Source organism: Microcebus murinus, chromosome 4 (genome assembly GCF_040939455.1).
Source record: "Microcebus murinus isolate Inina chromosome 4, M.murinus_Inina_mat1.0, whole genome shotgun sequence".
Lineage (NCBI taxonomy): Eukaryota > Metazoa > Chordata > Mammalia > Primates > Cheirogaleidae > Microcebus > Microcebus murinus.
This window is the reverse complement of record NC_134107.1, coordinates 98,246,038-98,269,780: the sequence shown is the minus strand read 5'-3', so window position 1 is coordinate 98,269,780 and position 23,743 is coordinate 98,246,038. Positions and strand designations below refer to the sequence as shown.

At 54.6% G+C, this 23,743-nt stretch overlaps 1 protein-coding gene across 2 annotated transcripts in view; it reads left to right on the top strand.

Annotated features, from left to right (window-relative positions):
- Window positions 1–11,526: 11,526 nt before the first annotated feature.
- Window positions 11,527–23,743, top strand: part of NECTIN1 (nectin cell adhesion molecule 1) — an 85,808-nt gene continuing 73,591 nt past the window's right edge. Inside the window, exon 1 of one of the 2 annotated variants that reach the window (XM_076002586.1) lies at window positions 11,527–12,302. In XM_076002586.1, coding sequence (XP_075858701.1) covers window positions 12,224–12,302 — 79 coding nt within the window. In that variant the 5' untranslated portion in view covers window positions 11,527–12,223. The remainder of the gene's footprint in view (window positions 12,303–23,743) is intronic. The other variant, XM_020286747.2, reaches the window with a different exon arrangement.

The following is a 23,743-nucleotide window of genomic DNA, read 5'->3' as shown; positions in this document are numbered from 1 at the left end:
TATACAAATAATTACCTAGCTACAGCTGTCATATAAGTGCACAGGTATATAAAGACTTGGGGAGGAAGAGTCAACATGCACCCCAGGTTGCCTGCTCCAGCCCTAGCCAAGGTTGGGATAGGGGAGTTTGCCTCGTGCAGAACATAATTCCAGTTCCTCTTAGTTCACAGTAGAAATAAGAAACAGTTGCCTAACATCTGAGGCATGATGAAGGCTAGGGTGATCTTTTTTCTCTGGGTGAACCAGGGAAAACAGGAAAGAGCCAACAGTTACTGAGTGTTAATTCTATATGCAAGGCATGGGGGATGTCATCTCATTTAACCTTTCCTTCACTCAGTGGAATGGATGTGAAGCCCACTTTACAGAGGAGGAGACTGAGGCTCAAGGAGGTAAAGGACTAGCCCAGAGTACCAAGAGCCAATCTGTGGCCAGGCTAGGACTGGAACCCACAACTGCCTGAGGTCCAAATCCCACACCTATCCTGCTGTTGCAGCCTCTGGAGCCACGTCTGGCTGCCCTGCTGGGGACAGAGCAGTAAGAGGAGAGAAATCAGAAAGAGAAAGGGGCTGGACAGGCTGAGAAACCTCCAGACTGGGGCCCTGTCACCACTTCCAGCTCATCCCAGCCAGCCCTTTCTCAGAATCTCCTGACCAAACCACCACCCGCTTAACATTCTGCTCAGTTTCCTCTCTACTCCGACTCCAAATGTTTATCAACACATGCTGTAATGTAATCAGCTCCTGGGAAAATACACACCAGGTAACGGATGCTGACAAGAGTGTCAAACAGATGTCCCCTCCCTCCCTCCCTCCCAGCCAGAGCTGGCACACCCAGGAGGCTGGGGAAGTGCCTCTTGCCATGCCACCCCTCCAGCCCTGGCAAGGGAGGCATTCCTCCAGAAGCTGCCAGGAAAGGGGACAGGCTGGACTTCGTGGGGCCCAGCAGTGTGCCAGACACTATGCTGTGGGCTTCACACACATCTCATCTCATCCTCACAGCAGCACTGTGAGTTTGGGGTTCCTATCCCAATTTTTCAGATGCAGAAACTAAGGGAGACAATGACCATGAAACCAGAGGGAAGTAGCAGCAGCAGCAAAAGAAGCAAAAGGGACCCTCACTCTACCTGTCCATTTGCCATTAGGCCGTCTCCCTACTGACCACAGGCCCTGGAAGGAAGCTGCCCTTGTCACCTTTCAAAGTTGTCAGATCTAAGGGCCTGGCCTCTGTAGACTTGGAGGCCAGGTGGAAGAGGGCTTGCAGACTGCCCTGCATTTCTGTGCCAGCCAGGTAGGAGATGGCGTGCCAAACCTGTCCTGAAAGCGCAGGCCCAAGCAGGAGCGAGAGGCTCCCACTGAGGGTGGAGGAGGAGAGAGGGGCTCCAGGGAGAAAAAGACCCTCCTTTGTCCTTTTCTCTTCCCATCTCCTTGAACCAGAGGTTAAGGAATCACAGGCCAGTCTAGACAGAGGGGAGAGGAAGTGCACAGAGTTGGGGAGAGCCCAGATGGGACAGGATCCCACCCCCAGGACCTTCCAGGCTCTCCCAGGATCGTCCCTCTAAGGCTGGGCAGTCCTAAAGGAAATCGGTATTTGCTTTTCCCTCCAACGCAGTCAATTGCTCCTTTCATCTGACAGGGAGTTGTAAATGAGACTTTATGGGATTTCTAATGATGGCAGTTTCCCTTTATCAGCCTCCAATTCCCACTTCTCAGCTGGAGTGAACTCCAGGAAATGTTTTGACCAGGAATCAAGAATCTAGCAGGATTCTGCCCTGGCTGCTGCTCTCTGTGGTGAGAGCTGAAAGTTGTCAAAAAGGTATCTGAGGGCCATGGGAAGCTCACTACTGAGAAGTCAGATCTGAGTTTCGGGCCGCCTCCCAGATGGCGAACTTCACCCCTCTGGCCTCTGCTGCTTCCACTGTAAACCTGGGGTAATAATGCCTGCTCCACCCACCTAGCTCACAGGGCTGCTGTGAGGATCAAATGAGATTACAGGTCTGAAAGCCCTTTGAAAAATACAAAGCAATCACCCAACCTGGTTTTGCTATTGTTATTATTGCTGTTGTGATTGTGTGTAGGTGCAACAGGGAGAGCAAATTATGGCAACCTGCATGTCTTTGAGAGTGATCTTGTTTGTGTACATGGATGGAGGCATATGCACCAGTTTTATGGAAGGGTGGAGTTCTGTGTTTGCACCTGCTTTTAAAGGAGTATATGGGGCAATGTGTGTGGGTCTATAAGTGTGTTGGTACATGTGCACACATTAAAGTATCTTAATATAATAGTAACATATTAAAATATCACATAATAGTCCTATGTGCCAGACATTGTGCTAAACACTTGATATGGATGATCCTTTTTGATCCCTGTGATGCATTTATAAAAGAGGGGGTGTGGGGCAGCACAGATGTGCAGACATGTGTGTGAGGCCACGTATAGAGCATTTACAACATGCATGTGTCAGTGCTAGGTGGGGTGTGTCTCAGATGAATGTAATGTAATGTCATGTCTATTCATCTCAGCCAGGTAGTAGGGAATCTGTCCATGTGTTTGCCTGAGTTTCAGAGAAAGTGTAGGCATAAATGTCAGGGAATCTGAATGTGAGTGTGCGTGCATGTGTGCGCACGCACACGCATATGGATGCACACCCACCTCCCTGTTGCTGGGCCGATTAGTGTAATTGTTTGTTATTTATTGGCTGTCTGGGCTGCATGAGCCCCCGGCATGCCCTGAGCACCATTGCCACGCAGCCATCAAACCCACACAGACACACTGTGGTGACAGCAGCGTGCCTGGGAGGGGGCTCCACTCAGCTCTCCAGGAGCCACAGTCTGTGCCAGGCAGTGGGCCCCCTCCAGGGAAACGCGCAGATTGACTCCACCAGATTTGGAGCTGCAGGAGGGCCTCACATACGGGCTGGGCACAGAGCCTTCAGGGCAGGACAGACACAGCCAGTGCGCTCAGCTCCAGGGTACCTGGGCCCAACAGCAGAGCCTGAGCACAGTATGGTCGGGGGCTGCTGGGTGGCCAGGTGGGAAACATTCTTGCTCTGCTGTCGCCCTACCGCAGCTCCTTGCTGCCCTCAGGATGAAGTGCAAACTCCATAACGCAGCAAGCAAGGCCCATGCGACACACGGGCACGCGTCCCACCCGGCCGCCTCTCCCATGCTCTCCTGCTGCCTCACAGCAGCCGACTGAGCTACTCGCAGTTCCTCAATGCACCCAGCCTCTGCGCCTGGTCGCCTCCTTCCCCTGTGCCTGATTTCCCCACCCATGACAGCCCTGGCCAGCCAGTCCTCATGCCTTGGGGCTCTGCTCACAGGAACACCCCCAGACCCTTCCTGACCCTGTAGATAAGGGAAGGGTCCCTGCACACCTGACATTCCCGAAGACCCCCAGATTTCCCTATCACCCCACTTCCTTGTGGGCCCTCGCCTCCCTCGTTAGACTTTGGTCCCAGGAGGGAAGGGAGTGTGTCTCAGTTGTCCCTGGCTTCCTCCCGAGGCCTAGCCCAGTGCCTGGTTGCAGGTTGTCCATAAATATTTCTCGAGTGGATTGTTAAAGGCCTGTTGTGAGAGACAGGCTGCTCATACAAATCATAGTGCTCATCAGACACATGCTTGGTCTCTCGGATCTCAAGGCTGGGGAGAACGACTCCTTCCCCCACTCCCCCTCTCCCATCTCACCCCACCAATCATCATCATCATCTGGGTGTGAAGATGGTGGAGTTCACGGAATGCTTTGACAAAGGTCCAGAGTCACCACCACCATCTTACAAGGGAAGAGACTGAGGCCCAGAGAGGCAAAATAGCTTGCTATTAGGGTGACAGACTTGTCCCACTTTCCCAGGACCTTCCCAGTTTTAGCACTGGAAGTCCCATGCCCTGGGAATCACTCCCTTCCCAGTCCCAGGCAAACCAGAATGGTCACCCTTCTTGTCCATGGTCTCACAGTTAGTAAATGGCAGATGCGGGATTCAAACCTAGTATTCCCAACTCCAGATCGGAATATCAGAATATCCTCCCCCTGCTCGGCTGCCTCAGGTTCCTCAAAATTCAGTTACCTGCATGGGCATTGTCTACTCTTTGAGTGTCACCTCCAGGCCACTTGGCACCCTCCTGGAGCACTTCTCCCTGGAAATGTGTGCTTGAGGAGCGCAGGGCATTAATATTAACCTAAATCAAATATAATTCAGAAGCTCATTTCTGCAGGAAAAGCACTTTACATAATATAGAAAAAAATTAAATCTATTATTAAAGTAACTTCGTAATGACATTAAAGTAAATTTTAAAATAAAATTAAAATAAAAAAAAATCTTCACCCACAAATTATTTTCATTTCTCCATGTCACCTTCACATTTTTGTCTTTATAGGTGCATATTTTTACAGAATTGTAATGCAGTATATGTGTAATACTTGTTCTTTTCACTTCACATTATAGAAATCTGGTTTGGATTGTCCTCATTTGGGATTCTCCATGTCACTAGCATCCCTCATTAGCCCAGATCACAGGGAGTCTGGGCTCAGGGCTGCCTCCCTCCCCAAGGACTCCTTCCTCAGCGGGGATTTCTAACTCAGGGCCCCAGCTGGGTTTCGGCAGGTTGCCATGCAAACACCGTCCTTGCGCATATGTGCCACTTGCAGGGCAGAGGGACTGGCATTAATCAGATCCTGATGTGGGCTGAGATGCAGAGAGGCAAGACCCATGGCTCTACGGCCCCAGCCACGTGTCTGCACTCCCAGGCAGGTGTCCACTACACGCTTCCTCCGCTGGGCTTGAGCTGACCCAGGAACTCTGCTCTTCCCTTATAATAAATTCCATTTCTTGGCTTCTATATGGCTCTCAGAAAGTTCTAGTTCCTCTAGACCAGGGGTCCTCAAACTTTTTGAACAGGGGGCCAGTTCACTGTCCTTCAGACCGTTGGAGGGCTGGACTATAGTTAAAAAAAAAAACTATGAACAAATTCCTATGCACACTGCACGTATCTTATTTTGAAGTAAAAAAATAAACGGGCAAAAACACCTGCATGTGGCCCGCGGGCCGTAGTTTGAGGACGCCTGCTCTAGACGAGTAGTCCACTCTGATAATTATCCTGACCACAACACCCACCCCTGGATGTAAGGGCATCGTCACAGGGAAAAGCATGTGCGGGGGAGGCTAAGTGTCCTCCTTTCTCAAAGTTCTCTTCCTTCTCATCGCTCCCCTGTCCAGCGTGCTCCTCCCTGAGCTCTATCTAGTCCCTTTCCACCCTCATGACCGAAGCTCCCTGGTCCAAGTGGAGCCTCAGTGAAACCCTCTTCTCAGTTCTGCTGTCGAGTTTTAAGTACTCCCACCCCTAATGAAAAATGCTGCTTCCACCCACATCCTGAGTTCTCTAGGATTTGAGATGTGGCAACTCACAAGAATGTATGGGGGGCCTTCTGACCAGAGCAGGGCATGGACAAATTCACCTTCTGGAGTCCCTTTTTCCTGGAGAATTGGGACTGGAGCCTTTCTATCCTTGCACAGAGCTCCGGCCCCAAAAGCATGCAGATCCCACAAAGAGAGCTGGCTGCCTGTTAGCCACCTTGGTGGCACATTGACATGGTGGATTGTCAGCCCCGGGAGTGGGTGCAGCTATTTGCAGCTGATCCATCCCCAAGAGCAATGGCAGCCAAGGCAATAGGGAGGCTCTGCAGTGATCTCTGTGGGAATAATAGTAATTAAATGTTGCTAAGCACTGTGGGATACGGAGGCACCACCATAATCACCACAGCCACCAGGGTGATGATAACAGTAATTACCTTCTGTGGTTTCCCAACTAACTACCCCCAGGAACACTGCCTGGGGTGAGGTTGGCCTGTCAGGTTGGGGAAGGGGTACCCATGCCAGGTGGGTCCTCTCCCATGCCTGGGCTTAGCTAGGGCGTTGGCCATACTTTCTCCATGGGATTCCTGCTCTTCTCCTCTCCCCTTGCCCTCAGGCTCAACTGACCCCAGATTGAGGATTAAGGACACAGGAGGGGGCGACTCCCAGCCAGCACACCACTCCAACATATCTTCTCCCCTCAACAGATTTCAGGGGATTGCAGAATCTTGGGGACTTCTTAATAGGGCTCCCCGCACATCAAAGTGAGCTTTATTAGCCAATTACTGAATGACACAGAGGGGCCCAGGATATGGCCAGGAGGGGAAGTCATTATTGTATTGACTTTGGGCTTTTTCCAAGCCCAACAGCTGCCTCTCTGAAAGAGCTGTGGAAGCCGAGGGAGGGCTTGGGGGAGAGTTTCCTAGGGACTGCGCCTTCTTCAGGGCTGATCTCTGTCCAGGGCCCCCACCCCCACCCCGTGCTGCCTCCAGCCCTGGGGCAGATGAAAAAGGTGGGCCCAACTGCCTGTCCTTGCTGTGGGCTGTCATTCCTACAGTCATCAAGTCTCAGAGCCAGGAGCGAATGTGGAACTCAACACATCAACTCTCCACCCCAAGGCAAGCGAAGCCCAGGTATGGCATCCCTGATAAATGGACCTGCAGCCTCAGGCTGAAAGCGACTAGGAGCTCATGCCATTGTGGGTCAACTCGGAAGCCTAAACAAGTCTTCCCTAGACCAACCTGAAATCTACCTCACCAAAACATATGCCCACTGGTCCCTGCTCTTCCCTATGAAGGCACACAGATTACACTTGCTCCTCTCTCCCGGCAGGTTTTGGAAGATTGTAATCACACCTCCCTACCCCTCCTTTTGGCCTTCTGAATTGTGAAATCTGAAGCCACCTTCCAACCTCCCTCTGCAGGCAACTTCAGCTCTCACTTGACTGCAATGACTTTATTCTTAACTTCCACCCATTCACTGCTCTCTTCACCTGCCCTCCAAGCTCAGAGAAAGATGGGTCCTTCCCAAGGCTGGCCCCCTCACCACCCAGCCTCTCCAGGGCCTGCTCCCCAAATTACATCCTCTCTCACTTCTTATACCTGCTTCTCCAATCCCTCGCTGTCCACCAACTCTTTTCCCTCTGACTACAAGATGCTCAGTAGCTTTTGATTTCCCATGAAAAGGAGAAAATAAGCCTCTTGGCCTATCTTCCTAACCCTCTTCAAGCTTCTGATCCATCTCACTCATTCTGTCCTCCAACAAACTTCTCAAAAGCAGAGAGGACACCCGCTGCCTCTGCTTTTCCACCTTCCAGTTGCTCCTCCTTCCCCTCTGATCTGGGTTCTGCCCCTGCTTGGCCACCAACATCACTCTCTCAAAGGTCACCGGTGGTTTTGCCACTGCTTCCAAAGACCCTTTCTGATCCCCACCCGCTTTCTACAGCATTAGCTGCTGTTAGCAACCTCCTCCTCCTCCTCTATTAAATTCTCTTCTCACTTGGCTTCCATGACAACCCTCTCTCCTCGCTTCCCTCCTCCTTCACTGACCAATCGTCATCTGTCCGTCCTACCCACGTTGTTGCCAGATTCATCTTCTGAAAGCGCAGCTCTGACAGCTCCCAATAAGCACTTCTCTGTTCAGAAACCTTCAATGGCTCACCACTGCCTGGAAAAAAAAATCATGGAGTTGTAAAATCATGCAACTATATGTAACACATAATATATAATACAATAATCTGTCATGGCTTTTCAAACCTTTTTAAGCAGCAGAATCTTCAAAATCCATTAAGATGAATCTTTGTCAGAAGCCCAATGTTTAAAGTGCGTGAAAACAACATGCTCTTTAAACATGGCTCCTACTGAGGCAAGGACTGGAGAGCCTAGGAAATTCTAGGGCTTTCAAAACACAGTTGAAAACCAATGAACAATTTAAATTTCTCAGCGTGCAGATAAGAAAACTGAGGTCCAGAGAGAGGAAGGGATCGGCAGAGGGTGGCACAGGATGTGAGGTTGTCAATCGACACATTTTTATTAAGTGCCTACCAGGTCCCAGGCATGTTCTAGGTGCTAGAGATACGGCAGAGAACAAGACTGATAGGGCCCCTGCCTTGGGGGAGCTGACAGCCCAGGAGGGAGTGAATGAAGCACTACAAGTAATTACTGAAGCCGTTACAAGTATGCAAACGGGGCTGGGAGAGGACATAGCAAGAGACTCACCCTTTCTGAAGGGCTGAATGGGCCACCATGAGGGAGTGACACATGAGCCCTAAAGGATTAGGAGCTCTCCAAAAAGAAGGGAAGAGTGTTGGTGCAGATGGACAAACTCAGGTGAAGGTGGAGGAGGCGAGTTTGGTGGCTGGAAAATTAGGAAAGACCAGAGGCTCCTCCTACTCAAAGCCCTGGAGCATGGTGAGAAACAGGCAGAAGCCCTAAAATCCTTGTTGAGGACTTGACATGGCCTCAGAGTCTGGCAGGCCAAGGAAGGGTTCTCAGGCATTGGGACCTGAGAAGATAATCCACTGCTAAATGCAACATAGTATCCTGGACTGGATCTTAGAACAGAAAATAGACATTAGTGGGGAAAAAACCTGGGGAAATTCAAACAAATTATGTAGTTCCATTAATAGTATTATGCTAATGCTAATTTCTTAGTTTTGATAAATATATCACAGTTATATAAGATGTTAACATTTAAGAAAGCTGGATGAAGGGCACATGGAAACTTTATACCATCTTTGCGACTCTATTATAAATCCAAAATTATTGCAAAATATAAAGTTCGTAAAATACATACATCTTTCTGGCAGAGAGGAACAAAACTGGATATGGAGAGACAGATTACAGTAGTAATGATGACTAACACTTAAACAGTTTTTCCTGTACACCAGACATTATTCCAAGTACTTACCATGTTTAACTCATTTAATCCTCACAACTCCTCTCTAAGGTAGGTGCTATGATTTCCCCCTATTTTACAGATGAGGAACCTGAGCACAGAGAAGTTAAGTCACTTGCTCAAGGACACTTAGCTAGTGAGTGGCAGAGTTGCAGTTTAAGAATTCCAATCAAGGCAATAGCTCCAGAGTCCCATGTGCTTGACCACTATGTTTTACTCCTTCCCCTCAGTATGTGCTGGCTATACTATCAGAGGGCATTAAAGGACCAGGCAGAAATCATGAATGGCTGAACTAAGGTGATAACAGCAGAAGTAAAGCAACTAGGCCTAAGATATATGTCAGAGGCCGAATCAACAAGGTTTGCTTTTGAATTGGAATATGGTGGTTGAAGAAAAAGGAAGAAGTGAGAATGACTCCTGGGCTTCTAGCTTAAGGGAATGAACCAGAGCCTACTTTCCTGAAACTCAGTCATGTGCTTCTTCCCACCACTGAAGGAAACCTTCCAGACATTTTGCATATTGACCACACCTACCTGTCCCTTTCTCTTACACATTCCCAGAATGCAAAACAAACTGGACTGCCTGCTATTCCAACACAGGTGGAACCTCTCCCACCTCCATGCACTTCCATGTCCTTATACAAGCTATTCTTTCTACCTGAGATTCTCTCTGCCACCTCCTTTGATCCAAATCTAATCCATCCTTCAGGGCCTCAGTCAAATGTCACTTTTTCCAGCAGCCCTCCCTGCTTGTTTAAAGATGATGCATGAACAACCATTCTATCTCATTTACTGGCTCCATCTTCTCCCCCAACCCATCCCCAGGGAGCCAAGCCCACCCTCCAGATACACCCTCTCTGGAAGTCCATTTAAGAGCAAATGATCAAAGAAGCCTTACCTGAGGACTGACAGGGTGGGAGAACAAGAGCAGGGAACTAGCAGACATTGGTGCGTCTGGAATTGCCCCATCAAACCCATCCATTCGGTTCCTATGATGGGCCAGGCACAGAGTTGGAGGCCATAGCAATGACCCAATTCAGCCCTGGCCCTTAAAGCACTTAGCAGCCAGATGGGAGATTCCTGCCTGCTGAACTGGCTGCCACAAACTAAAGTTGATATGGTGTTCCCAGCTTAAAACTGGGAGCAGTGGCTATGGGGCAAGATTCGCAGATCTGCAAGTTTTAGGCTAGGGCTATGACCAACTGACCACTTGTGGGCCCCTTACTCACCCAGCTGTTGCTCACCTGCATGCCTTTCCTCATGCTGACCCTCTACCTTAAATGCAGTAAGAATGCCTCTCCCTCCAGCACTTCCTCTTGCCTGATGACCCACTGAGACCCTGTGTTCCCTTCCCCCAAAGCCTTTCCTGACTCCCACCCCACCCAAGGCTACACTGGGCACTTGTCCCCAACCCACCAAACCCACCCACACCATATTAAATGCTTCTTTACAGCATCCATTTCTATATGTCTTCTCTCTGCTCCCCAACTAGATTGAGTTCCTTTAGGGCCGGGACGGTGTCTCTATCCCCAAGCCTGGCACAGTGTTTTGGTACAAAGAGAGCCCAGGTTACATTTGTTAAATGTGAAAGACCATACAGTGAGTGGGTGAGTGTTCATGTGAGTGCCGGATTTGACTACTGCAGCGGAGACTCCAGGAGACAGTCCAGGGCTGGATCCCAAGCAGCGGGAATGTGCTGCTGTCCTCGCCCCTCCTCCCTCTGCTCCTCCTCCTTTCAGGAACCAGAATTTACATGTTATCAGAAACAGGCCACGTCCCCTTCTCTCCTGCCCGCTTGGAGGGCAGAGGGCAGAGGGAGCATTGTCCGATCAGGCGTCTAGGGAGAACTGGGCTCTCTTCAGTAGGAAACCCGGGGCAATGGGATGCAGATAGGAGGCCCCGAGGGCAGGGGGAGAGGGCAGGCTTCGGGCTGCCAAGGGGCCTGGAGGGCGCAGTCGCCTTGGCAGGAAGCCTGCCACACCCGGATGTGGCGGGTGGTGAACGGGATGGGGTGGAGAGTCCCTGCCCTGCCAGGGACGCTGACTGGCTGGGCCACTTTCGCGGGAATACTGCAAATCGCTCTAAGTCAAGGTGCTGGCCAAGCAGCTCAGAGTGCCGGTCCGCTTGGGGAAGGGGGCGGTGCTTCAACTGTCGGGAAAGGAACCCCGAGGGGAGCGGGCTTAGAAAGGACACCCCACCAGAAACCTCAGTGGCCGCATCACGCCCACTCAAGCCCACCACCGACTTCTCTGGCTGTTTCCTGTTGGCCCCGCGCTTAGCTGCCCCTCCATTGAGCTTCCCAGCGATGTAGGGGAGAGGGATCCGAGCTCTGGCACTGCCTGCCCTGGGCGAGTCGCCTCGTCCTTCTTCGTGCCTCTGTCTCCTCATCTGTGAAATGGGGCGAGGGCTGGAGCAGAGGGCCGCGGAGGCCCTTCCCGCTCGGACACTGCTGGACCGTGCTCCTCGGCACCGCACGCCGCTCCGCCGCCGCCCGCCGCCCCGTGTTAACTCCGCCCCCGCGGGCAGCCTCCCCGGCGCCGGCCGCTAGGGGTCACTGCCCGCCTTTGTCAGCGAGGGAGGAGGCAGCCCGCCCGGCCCTCCCCAGCCTAGAGGCGACGGGGCACCTCCGGGGCGAGGGGCCGGAGCGGGACCCCGCGGCCGCGCTGGGGACCCGCCTGGGCGGCGGGCCGGAAGGTGCACGCGGGCGGCGGGCGGCGGGCGGCGGGCGGCGGGCGAGGCCGCGCCGCGGCGGGGCGAGGAGGGGGTTAACGCTAACCCCTCCCCTCGGGCTGACATCACGGGAGAGCGGTGAGAGGCTGAGCCCGAGCGAGAGAAAGAGAGGGAGAGCGGCGAGCGCGGCTCGACTCGGCGCCGCGGCGGCTCCACATTGTTGCGGACCGCCGGCACCGGCAGAGCGGCGGCGGGGACGCGCGGCGCACCCGGCTCGCTCTCCTCGCGCCCGGCCGCGCAGCCAGCGCCGCCCGGCAGCTGCCGCCCAGCCGCGCGCCCGCCGCCTGGGCCCCGCGCCCTCCGCGCCGCCGGGCTCGTCCCGCCACCCTCGGAGGACAGCCGGCCATGGACGCCTGCAAGTTGGAGCCGAGCGGGAGGGTGTGAGCGCGCCGCGGCCGGGAGCCCGCGCCGGGCAGCCGGGCGCGCCGGGGGTGGGTCCCTCTCCCCAGCCCAGCTCTGCGTGGAAGAAGAGGGCGGGGACGGCGCGGGGCGGAGAGCGGAGGCGGCGAAGGGGCATGACTCGTGCAACTTGCGGCGGGCATCTGCCGAGCCTCTGAGCCGGCGGCGGCCCGGGCCCCGGACTGCGGCCGCGCCGATCCCACCCAGCCCACCCCGCCCCGGCCGACGGCTGCGGCTGACCTGGATCCTCCGAGCGCCCGCCGGCCGCCAGCGATCCGCCCTCGTCTTCCGGGCTGGTTTCTGGAGCGCGGGGAGCGCTCTCCTCGCCGCCCCTCTCGCCGGATCCCCGGCCCCCGATGGCTCGCATGGGGCTTGCGGGCGCCGCTGGACGCTGGTGGGGACTCGCTCTCGGCTTGACTGCATTCTTCCTCCCAGGTAGGCGCGTCCCACCCCCTCCACCCCATGCAGTGCCTCCCCGGGGCTCCGAGCTGCATGGGGGGCACGACTGGGTTGCAGGGAGTGTAAGGAGCCAGAAAAGTTGGGTCACGGCTTGGGTAAAGGGGGCGGGAGGTGGCACGGCAGAGAAAGAGAGGTTGCGAAGCCCAGCAGCCTGCCCTGCAGGGAAGCAGTCGGATGCACGTCTCTGTAGCGAGAAAGCACTTTCTCCGCTCAGTTCTTCACAAAAATAATAATATGTAATAGCGTTCTATTTATTTAATAACCAGCTCTCAGCTCGGGAAGCAGTTTGGAAACACTGCATGTTACATAAATGCAAAATAATCACCGTAATCACTGCGTCGGGGTATGAGACAACAGCCCCAGGAGGAGGGCGTCAGTCTCAGGGCTGGTGGGCTGTGGGTTCGGAGGGTGGCACGGGGGCTTCGTTCTTTAGCCAGCCCCTTTGCCAGACCGTTTCGAGAGCTTGGGCCCCACATCGCCCCACAGCGGGCGCAGAGAGCCCGCTTCTGCAGCAGGGGCGGCTATTGGCTCACCTGCGGTTTCTTTCCTGGAGGGTGAGGCCGGAGCCACCGGCGATCGCAACCTCCGGGCCTTGCGCGGGACTGGGCTGCACCTCGGAACTCCGCTCCCAGTTCTGGGGGCTCTCCCTGGAGGAGGCGCCACGGGCTTCGTGCCAGCCAGGTGGCTGCGTGACCCACTTTCCCGGGGGTGCTCCGCGCGTCCCTCCTCGAGGTGCGAGCTGCCGGCAGCTGAGGGGTTAACCCGGCCCCCGACCCGGGGGTGGCCCGCGGTGGCCCATTCTGACGGGTGGGGTGGTGGCGGAGGCTGGGGCCGGCCCAGGCATATTGTGCTGGGGAATGAACTGGAAAATGCGTTTAGGAGGCAAATCCTACCGAGTCCCCTTGCCTGGATTTAACCCTTTGTGTCCCTGGGGACTCTGCCCGGGGCTCCTGCCGGGGCTGGCGACACCAACTCAGGTCAAGGGGGGAGGGGAGGTCCTCTAGCTCTCTGAGAAGAAACCTGAGACGACCTCCAGCCCTAGCAAGATGGGCTTTTTTTTGGTGGGGGCGGGGGGGGGGGGAAGCTTGACTAGAGCACGAGGTCCTCGCCTTGGGGTGGCAGGGTAGGGGGTCAGAATATGGAGATCGGCAGCTCCGCAAGGGGCGAGAATATTAGGTCCCCAGCGCCTATCGTGCTGCAGACTGGCCGTACAGTTTATTAGCAAGGGGCCAGCCCGGTTGCCGGCTCCGGTGCACTCCTGGAAGGCAGGAGCCTGGCCTCATTCACTTCTGTGCCCTTTCTCCCGCCAGCCAGCTCACTGCTAGGGCTGGACAGATGTCGCTGAGTGGTGGATGGCTGGGAAGCCGTTTGTGAAAGCCTGTACTGGGGTGCCCCCACCCCTACAGCCTGGGGTGCTGCCTTGCTGAGTGTGGAGGGCAGGGAAAATTCAAGGGCTCACAGGTGTCACTGCCCACTTCACAGGGGCAGGACTGAGCCCCTCTCCCAGAGGGTGATCTTGGTGAGACCAAGAGGTCTTCATCTCACACCGGATTGCCTGGGAAGCCTGCCGCAGATACAGAAGCTCGGGCTCTAGGACTTGCCTGACCACCGGGGTTTGGGCTTCTGGGAATCCTTCAATTCCATGTGTCCCCATCCGAAACCCAGAGAAAGGAGAGCTTTGCGGGAGCTCTGGTTGGTCCCGCACACTAGGGGTTAATCTAATCCTGGGATGGACAAAGGGTGGGAAGGTTTGGGGGAGGGGGAAGGAACTCACCCCATTCTCCCCTCTTTTTGTTCTTCTCTTTCCCCAGCTTTGTGATCCACAGTGGTTAATTCCTTCATTTGGGGGCTAGAGGTCTGCTGTGTTCCACCCACTCAGGAATCAAGGGGCTGGGAGGTGACACTCACCTGGCTCAAGGTGGACACTGCCTCTACCAAAAATCCAATGAGGGGGTGCGATGCAGAGGAGGGAACCACAGCTGAGACAGGCACTTAATAAGTGCTCTCCCATTGATTGAAATTGATGGATGTGTAGCATCCACCGCAGCCAAAGTTCCCGGACCTGCCGAGCTCCTCAGCCCTGGGCTCCTGGGGCCTCCTCTGCGTCCTTGCTCTGGGGTCCATTGTGAAGGGAGGCAAGTAGATAGGGTTGTGCCTGGTCTGACACTTGGATGGAGGCCAGTAGGCCCAGAAGTTGCCAGCCCACGCCCCACTCTGCACCACCCGCGGCTTCCTCCTAATTGCCCGCTACTGCTTCTCTCTAGGGACTTGCCAGTCTGATGCTCTTTTCTGGGTTCTCTTGGGCAGTGACAGGGAGCGTGGGGGCACGGGGGGGGGGGGGGAGGTCAGGGGGGATGAGGAGAGAATGAGGGAGGAGCCCTTGTGTGTTGTGTATGTAATGGTCCCTGTGGCCCCCCCAACTTTAAAACACTCCCCATCTGGCTACTGAAGTGTAAACACAGAAGTATGTTTTCAACAACACAGACTTTACTAGGCAGGGTGGTGAGCCCCACAAGCCTCTGTTTCCTGAGATGACTGTCTGTGGCCCCTTGCCACTAATTTAGGGTCAGTGGGGCATGTGGGCTGCATCCCAAGGAGGGATGGGGGAGCCAAGGAGGAGGCAGAGAACCTGCCTGAGAAGCAGGTGCGCTGAGCCAGTGTCCCAGCTGTGCCACGCCCTCCCTAATTGGCTTCCCCACACCTTTTGTCTGGAAAGAGAACACACACCCCAGGTGTCATGCACACCCTCGGAAGACCTGTCAGGTCACAGCACACCCCTCTCTGCAGTCTGTGCAGAGCTCACTGTCATGGTGTTTTCCTTTGACATTCTGAGTGTCAGGGCTGTTGGGTTAGTTTCCTTCCTCGCTCCCTGTTTCTCATAGACAGTGGTGTGCTTCGGCGTGCTGGGCAGGGCTTTATGGCAAACACAGTTCTGCTGGCCTGGGGTTTGCAGTATGTGTAAAGGGGAATCTCGCCACCTATTTGTAAAGCAGCGCTGTGGAGTGTCTCAGAATCAGATTCTAGGCCTTATAGTCAAGGCTGGAAAGGAAGAGGAGACATTGCAGAGCTTGGGTCCCGCTGTCCTGGCTGAATGGCCTAGAAGGTGTTTCTGGAACCTGAACTTCTGAGCATGTGAGACAGGTAGCCCCTTGTTGCCTGATGCTGGCTGAGACCAGAGGTGTTATCCGTTCCCTTCTCAGCCACTCAGCTTTGCACAATGAATCTTCCTTGGCCACCGCCTGGCCACTGGACCTAGTTGTTTGCTGCCAGGATGGTTGCACCGGCCAGAACCCTAGTGCTGACAGCTGAGCAAGTGGGCCAGGCTGGAGGTAGAGGGTCGGCCCCGGTGCTGTGTCTGTGATACTGCCATTGTTTAGCCGCTGACTAATGTTCATTGTTCAGCACAAACAGAAAACACCCGAGGGAGGTGTGAATGCATCTTCGATTTTTCTGATTATATCTTTCCTGGTTAACCTGGTAAATTGAATGCCTCCCACCTGGGGGAGGGGCACATGGACAGGTATCTGCATACTCACCTGTTTTGCTGATTTTTGTTTTTATTTTTTTGACTTTGAACATTAGCCAGCATGCCAGGTAAGAATGGACAGTAGCCTGTTGGGACTTAGGCTGTAACATTTCTGACAGTTCGAATACGGTCTCACCTTTACTGTAGAGTGAATGCATGCACACACGTGTGCGGGGCTCTGTGTGTCTGTGCTGGCGATCTGCAGTCCACTGGGCATGTGCAGACCTGTGGGGACCAGGATTAGGAGGTGTGTGTACTTGTATCTGTGGGTCCCTGTGGGGCTGTGGCCATAAACACATAATAACAAATGTATGTTCACCTGTAACTAACCTCCGATAGCTTTCTGACTAGGACTTTGTGAGTGGTCCAGAGCCTTGATAATGCCTGTGCTTATGTCAGAGTGACTTTGGGAGGAGACCCGGGATTTTCCCTTGGCTAGCTCCTTCCAGGACATGCTGCTGGGTCCTTTGGGAGGTGGGGAGCCTAGATGTTGTTTCCTTTTTCTGTTCTGCCCTTGGCTTTAGACTGGGCCTCTGAATCTTCACTGGGGGAGATGCCAAAGACCTTGACAACACCTGGAGAGACTTTTCTCTCTTGTCAGCCTTCTGTTGTTTCCCTGGCAAGCAGAGCCGTGCTAGAACCTGGTGGTAACTGGGGCCAGGCCTGCCCCACAGGTTCTCAGGATCCCTGCATGGCTGGGAGGGGCGGAGGGAGATAGGTTTCCAGCTCCTAATTTGGCATCTTTGCTTCCTACGTGGGTTCTTGGGGAAAGAATCATGGTGTATGTGTGTGGGGGGAGGGGAGTAGCATATTCTGGGCTTTTAAAAAGGGGTGTGAATGTGAGCCTTGGTCCCTCATGAGCAGCCCTGCAGAGCCATATGTGTGCCCAGGTCAGCAGCATACGTACGTGTGTCTACAAGCATCTGAGTTCATGTAGCAGAAAGCAGGAGCCCCCTTGTTGGAAAAGGAGGTGGGGATGAGGGGCAAGGAGCAGGGAAGAAGGTAATCCCAGGAGCCCAGCTCCCTGTGCCTGAGCCCAACTGGAAAATGGTTCCCCTGCGATGCCCGCCCCTCTCCATAGAGACCAGGTCTGCAGAGCGGGCAGCAGATGTGCTGGCTGGGGCAGGAGGTAACTTAAGATCTGAGCAGGGATCACCTTGCCCAGGGAATGCCCTGAGCTGGAGATAACACACTTTAGTCCAGTTAACCCTTTAAGCGCTGGATTCTCTTGTGCTGTGTGGGGCAGGGGAGTGGTGAAAGAGAAGAGATATGAGCAAACGCATTGACCCTAATATCTGAACCCTGACCCATTCCACAAGCAGAGATGGACTCAGTGCAACAGAAGAGTCCCAAGAAGGACAGAAAGAAACACTTTCTGACAGCAGATTGCAGGACCTTCAGGGCAATGGATAATCCCAGGCTTATCCTTGGCGGGGGTGGGGAGAGGCAATAGGTATGTATGCTTGGGGGCTGGTGGGATTGTGCCTTTCACAGATTCTCAGGGGAGGGCAGAGCGGCAGGGACACAGCAGATAGCTCACTTCCTATCCCTGCAACCTGCTGGTTACCCCATCTCTGTAGCCCACCATAGTGAGATCGAAAAGTGGGGCAGTTGGACTGGGCTGGAATCCCAGCTCTGCCAGTTGCTAGCCGAGTGATCCTGGTCAAATCACTTTGTAGGCCTTAATTTTCCCATCAGTAAAATAGGTTTTTTGTTAATACAGGTTTCCCAGGAGGCTGTGAAAGGTGAGATTGAGAATGATTTGTAAAAAGTGCCTAGCATGTTGCCAGGCATGTGAGAACATGCAGCAAAGTGTAACTTCTATTCCCTGTGCCTTTCCTCGGAACGGTCCTGGCCCCCTCTGGGTCTGCTAATTGGGCAGTGCCAACTTTGTGTCCCCTTGAGAAAGAGCCACTCAGCTGCCTGCCCACTGCTGACCTCACTTCCCACGTCTCCGACCAGGTGCTGCTCGGGGAGTGCGTCCCTGCTCCCGATTTGGGGGCAGCCCCGGGGGCTCAGGTGGCTCGGGCACCTGCGCAGGCCCAGCTGCAGTGGTCAAGTCCTGCGCAGACAGCAGGTGCTGTGCGGCCTTTGTTCTGTAGCATGTCGCCGAGGGCTCTACCAGCACCCGCCTCGCTCCCTGGCTGCAGCCCAGCCGCGGCGCCATTGCCCATCTGGAGGCTCGCGGTGGCAGCAGCCTGGGTCTGGCAGGGAGAGCCTGGGATTCAGCCCCTGCCTCCCTTCAAACGTGCACATACGAGGGGAGGGTGGGCCGCAGGACCCTCCCTTCAGGACTCACTCACCCGATGAGATGGCACCGGCCAGCCAGGCAGAGGATCCCTCTGGGGTCACCACCTTCTCATCAGCAGAAAGTCCTTTCTGTCCCTCCTGTTGCAGATCGGACCCTTTCACAGCACGGTGATGATGCTGTTGGTGGCACTCTTCACAGCTCATAGCCCCAGCTGAGCCTCTCCATAACCCCGTGTTAATGGCACCAGTATTACTTCCGTTTTAGAGATGAGGAAGGTGAGACTAGGTTTAGTGACCTGCGGACCATCTCCTGCCAGTGTGGCCACGTTAGATGCCAGATGAGTCTCCCGACTGCAAATCCGGTACATCAGGAAGATGAAATGAACCGGGATGGGCGGAGAAGAGTTGAGCCGGGCCACAGTAGAGTGTGTCCATGTGATGGTCATTCTCTTTGCCGGCCACCTCCAGTTACATTCTCCCCCCACAGCAACCCAGAGCGTGGGGCTGCCTGGGGAAGTGAGGAAGGTGTGGATATTAGTTGGAGGGTGGCCGCCCAGCTGGAGCTGACTACAGAGCCCAGGTTGGCACAGAGTATGGGATGCCTAACAGCTGGGTGGCCAGGGGAGTGGTGTCTTTCTGGACACTGGAGCATCTCCCCCTAAGGATCTGGGCTGAGATGTGGGCAGGGCCCCTGGGTTGTGAGTGTGGAGCCCCAGGGCACAGGCAGGCCCAGGGCCAGGGTGTGGGGCTGGCCTAGGGGCAGAGAGCAGGTGCTCAGAAAGCATTGTGGGCTACACAGAGCAGCAGAGAGGCAAAGGGGCACGTCGACTTTCCTGGGCCTACCCCACCCCCTCTGGTCTGCACAGACCCCAATTTCATTCCCAGTTTATGAGGAGTCTCATTACCAAGCCACAGACAATAAAACCTGCCTGGCCACTCTGGCCCGGATCTCATTAGAGGACATTAGTTCCGCTGGCTGGTGGCTCCACTGGGACACAGCTGCAGGCGTGGCCCTGGCAGCAAAACAGGCCAGTGGCCATAGGCACAAGAATGTCCCTTTGGGAGTGTGAGTTCACTCTATGGGCATAAATGGAATCCCTCCCTCCAATATCCTGGAATGAATGCTCCCCAAAGCTGGAAACATGGGGTCCTCTCACCCACTCAGACTCGGGTTCAACAGCCTCCAGGGCTGTTGTGAGGAGTCTGCCTTCTCTGGGAGGAGCTGGCTATGAAGCTCAGCAAATCATCATTCTGTGCAGGGAGGCCCTTGGGGACAAGGGACAGCACACCCACCCGTACCCCTACATCCAGAGGTGCTCACCCACCCACACCCCCACATCCAGAGGTACTCTGAGAGCTATGTCCTAGCAGCAGATGTGGAGTCTGGAGTCCTCACAGCAGCCGTGGCCTGAATCTTGGCCTCTCTTTCCATCTAAAAAGTAGGGCTCGGGACTTGGGGACCCCAATGTGGAAGCATTTCCCCTCACCTGTAGAGGGAGTTCCACTCAAGGCTGAAAGAACCAGCCACTACCAAGAGCCAGCGGGTAGCTGTGGAGGGGCTTCCTGGTCCCACCGCTCCCCAGGGTTGAGTACCTGCGCACTGTCTGTGGTGGGGCCTTGCATTCCATCTGGGGCTCTTTCATCAACTGCGGGACTGTTTCTTAGCAGAGTCTAGTGCCTGTCGACAGCCAGCCTGCCTTCTCTCCACGTGTTCCCCTCCTCTCTGCTTTGCCTTTCCTCCCCTGCAATCCTGCATAGCTTCCGGGCACCAGAATACCACCACAGCTCAAAGGATGTCACCAAGAGAAACAAGATGAGCACAAAGGCCCCTTCTCAGTGCCCCAGGCTTGTGGAGGAAAGTGAATGCCAGGCCCAGATAACTGGTTCTTAGCACACATGGGCTCACTCGGTATGCTTGTACCTGGCGGGGGGGTCACGAGGGTCAGCCCACGCTTTGGCAGGTGAACTGGTATGCCCACCAGATGCGTCAGCGGAGATGGGAGCGCCAATCTGTTTGGGCAGATGTGAATCAGCTCTGCTCTGAAGGAAAAGGGACTGGAGGCCTGTACCAACCCATAGAGTGTGCCTGTGAGGGCCTGCGTGCAGCTGGCCTGGCGCGCACACAAGTGGGGCTGGGAGGCGGTTCCCGTGAGCTCTGCTCCTTGTGCCCCAGGCATCCCCTCCCTCAATCCTGATGTCCTGGGGGCTAATGCTGTCAGCTGCTAGGACAAGGGTGGTGGAGAAAGTGCCTCTGAGCCAAGCCAGCCCTGACACCACATCACAGGGGTCCAACAGCAGGGGATCCTGGTGGCAGCATCCTCATTGTAAGCCGCACCCCCTGGCTTACTTCTCTCCCTAACTCCTAGCTCCAGTCTGCCCACGCTGCTGCTGGGATGCCTATACCTACAGCACACCTAGGAAGAACACTGCAGACCCGGGAGCTTGGGATGGCTGCCCCTCCCTGGCTCATCTCCCACTGCCCTCCCCTGCACACCTCTTTCATGCCCAGTGCTCACCTCAGGGCCTTTGCACATGCAGTTCCCCCACGTTCTCCCTTATTTCCAATGCTATATCTAAATACTGAGGGCAAGAGCCACGTCTGTCACAAAGTCTTCGTGAACCTTCCCTGCTGAGGATAATCTTGTTCATCTCAAAGCCCACCAGCACCTCATGCATGCCACCTTATGACACTGATTCCTTTCTATCTTGCTATTTAGTTATTTGGACCTGGAATTTATCTTCTCCACAAGACTGAGAGCTCTACTGCTGCCAGGGCTTGGATCCCCCAGGGCCTGGCACAGCGCCGGCCACATAGGGGGTCAGCAGTACATGCTGGGAGGGTGGATGATTGCTTGTGTGGACTGTTGGTGATGATAATCATAGCAGATTTTATTGAGAGTTCTTGGGTGCCAGGCACTGTTGTAAACATCTTACATGTAACAACTTATTTAATCTTCATAACAACTAATATTCTCTGTGTTTTTATGTATGGGAAAACAAGGCCCAGAGAGAGTTGGGTAACTTGCCCGTGATCACTCGGCTAGTAAGCAACAGAGCCAGGATTTAGATGCAGGAAGTCAGACCCGGTGTCCGTGATCGTACCAGCTGGCTGAGCTGCTTCTCTTGCTGGGGGGTGGTGGGATGGTGATGGGGAAGATCCTTACTCAGCCTGGAGTACTCATGAGGCCGAGCTTCCAGAATCACCCCAGGGATAGCCCCTTCTTCCTGACAGTCCTGTCCCTTTGAGGGTGCAGGGATGACCTGGTGCTGTAGTTGCATATCCCTGGGACATTTAGGGAGTTACAGTGCTGGGTCTTCAGAAAGAATCGGTGGCACAGGTTGAGCATCCCTAATCTGAACATCTGAAATCCAAAAGGCTCTAAAATCTGAAACTTTCTGAGTGCCAACATGATGCCACAAGTAAAACGTTTCACACCTATCCTCATGTGATGGGTTGTGGTCAAACTCAGTCAAGACATTGTTTCATGCACAAAGTTGTTAAAGATATTGTATGAAATTTACCTTCAGGCTATGTGTATAAGGTGCATATGAAACATTAATGAATTTCATGTTTAGACTTGGGGCCCATCCCCAAGATATTTCATTATGTATATGCAAATATTCTAAAGTCTTAAGAAAATCCCAAACCTGAAACACTTCTGGTCCCAAGCATTTTCGATAAGGGATACTCAAACCTGTATTACTGTTACATGCTTTGGATGCCCTAGCAGAGTTAGAAGTGCAGTTGTTATGTTCCTGCCGTGGTCACCGTTGTGTCTTGGGAGTATTCATGTGGCTCTGCTGGAGTGGGATGTCTTGATGTCATCATCTTTCATCCCCTGCGTCTTTGGGCATCACTGGTGCCATTTGGGGGGCCTCCTACTATGTTTCACAGTGAGACTAGAGGCAGGTGTAGTAGTTTCTCCGAGAGAGAATCTGCCTGCGTCTCCCCGCGTGGGTGTTCCCAGGCTAGTGGGTGTTCCCAGGCTAGCCCCAGATCCTGGGTGGATCCAGGGCTCAGTAAGCTAATCCTCTGTCAGAGCCTGTCCTAAGCTTCTGGAAGGTTTCAGTCTTTCATGCCCTCACCCTGAGATCCCAAAAGATGGCTAGGGAGGGGCCCTTACCCGGGAGTGGGGATGGGGCGAGGATTTAGGGTGTTCACCTCTGCAGGCTGCTTTGATCTCCTGGGATGAAAGGGCTGGTGCTTCCTCTGCCCCAGGCAGGTTCAGGACAGGGAGCTGGGGACAGGCGGCTGACCCTGGGCCCAGGCATCCTCAGCCTTCCAGTGGGGGTAGAGAACTTTCTCCAGAAAGATGACAGGAGCAGAAAAATCAAAACCATTCCCCGGTGTTGTAGCAAAGGACTGCGAGTTGACTCCAAACTGTCCATGTACAGATTGTCCTCGTAAGGGTCACACGGGGCCAGTGCTCCTCCCAGCGCTCTCTGACCCTGCAGGTCACCATGTGGGCTCAGGCCTCACAGACTCCCTTGCTTAATTAGGAAGGTAACTCGGCTGCAAAAGAGTCATCTGATCTGTTTCGACGCCAAAGAGAAATTCCTCCTAGACCCTCTGCTGTTCTAGATTATCCATGCTCCGTTAGCTTGAATTACCGCGCGGCCTCTGTGGCCCAGACACAAGCCAGAGCTGTGCATCGGCTCCTGGGGCTGGATCTGCCCTGCACCCAGGAAGTGCCTGAGAGCAGGAGGAGGAAGGCAGGCTTAGGACCCGCCTGACTCCCATCCAAAGCCAAGGCTCGCCCAGGGGGCACAAAGGGGCAGCGTTGCCCAGAGCCCACTGCCCCAGGGCCTGCAGGTGCCTGCCCCCCGACTCTTGAGCCTAGCCACTTTTATGCCCCTCTTTTCTGTCCCCTGGGGCCAGGCTGCCTTGGGGGGTTTTGGATCAATGGCAGAGGCTTCCCGCAGCAGCGTCTGGGTGTAAATTGGAGTGGAGGCAGGGACAGGCATCTCCCCGAGTGTAAATAAGACTGGAGTGGAGCAGCCACACTGCACTGGATTATTATATTACCATGCCCACCTCCCCCGCCCCCAACCATCCTGATCTCATTGGCCTAGATTGCTGCATCTCTCAGCATGATGGAGGGACTGTCTCTCCCTTCCCAGGAAGGGCGGCCAGCCCTGCTACCAAGGCACCCTCCTCCCCGGCCCCTTCCCAGATTTATTCCCTGTGTTTATGGTGCCCAGAGAGTAATCAGTGTCCTGGGCCAGCCAGGCACTCTGATTATCTCCACGGGCTTGATGGATGGGCTCCAGGGGAGCTGATGCGACAGGCCCTGCTCCCTGCGCCTGCCTCTGCCCCGCCACAGCACCCTCCCTGACCCTCCCGGCCCCTCCCAGGAGTCCCCTGGTGGGCCTGGGGTCAGTGCTGCATGGGGGCAGGGCTGAGGGAGGGAGGGAGGGAGGCAGTGACTGTCCTGGCGCCCACTCCCCCACCCCCAGCTCAGCTCAGAAATGCCCTTCCCAGGAGTTCTCCCCCATGGCCCTCTCGTCACTCCATCGCTCCTGTCCCCTCGGCACTTGTGTGCACAGTTTGCGCTATAATGATAATCTGTGCTGGTTTATGTGTTTCTTTACAAGTGTTTTTATGTCCTCTGTGTGTGTCTGAGAGCGGTTTATGGTGTGT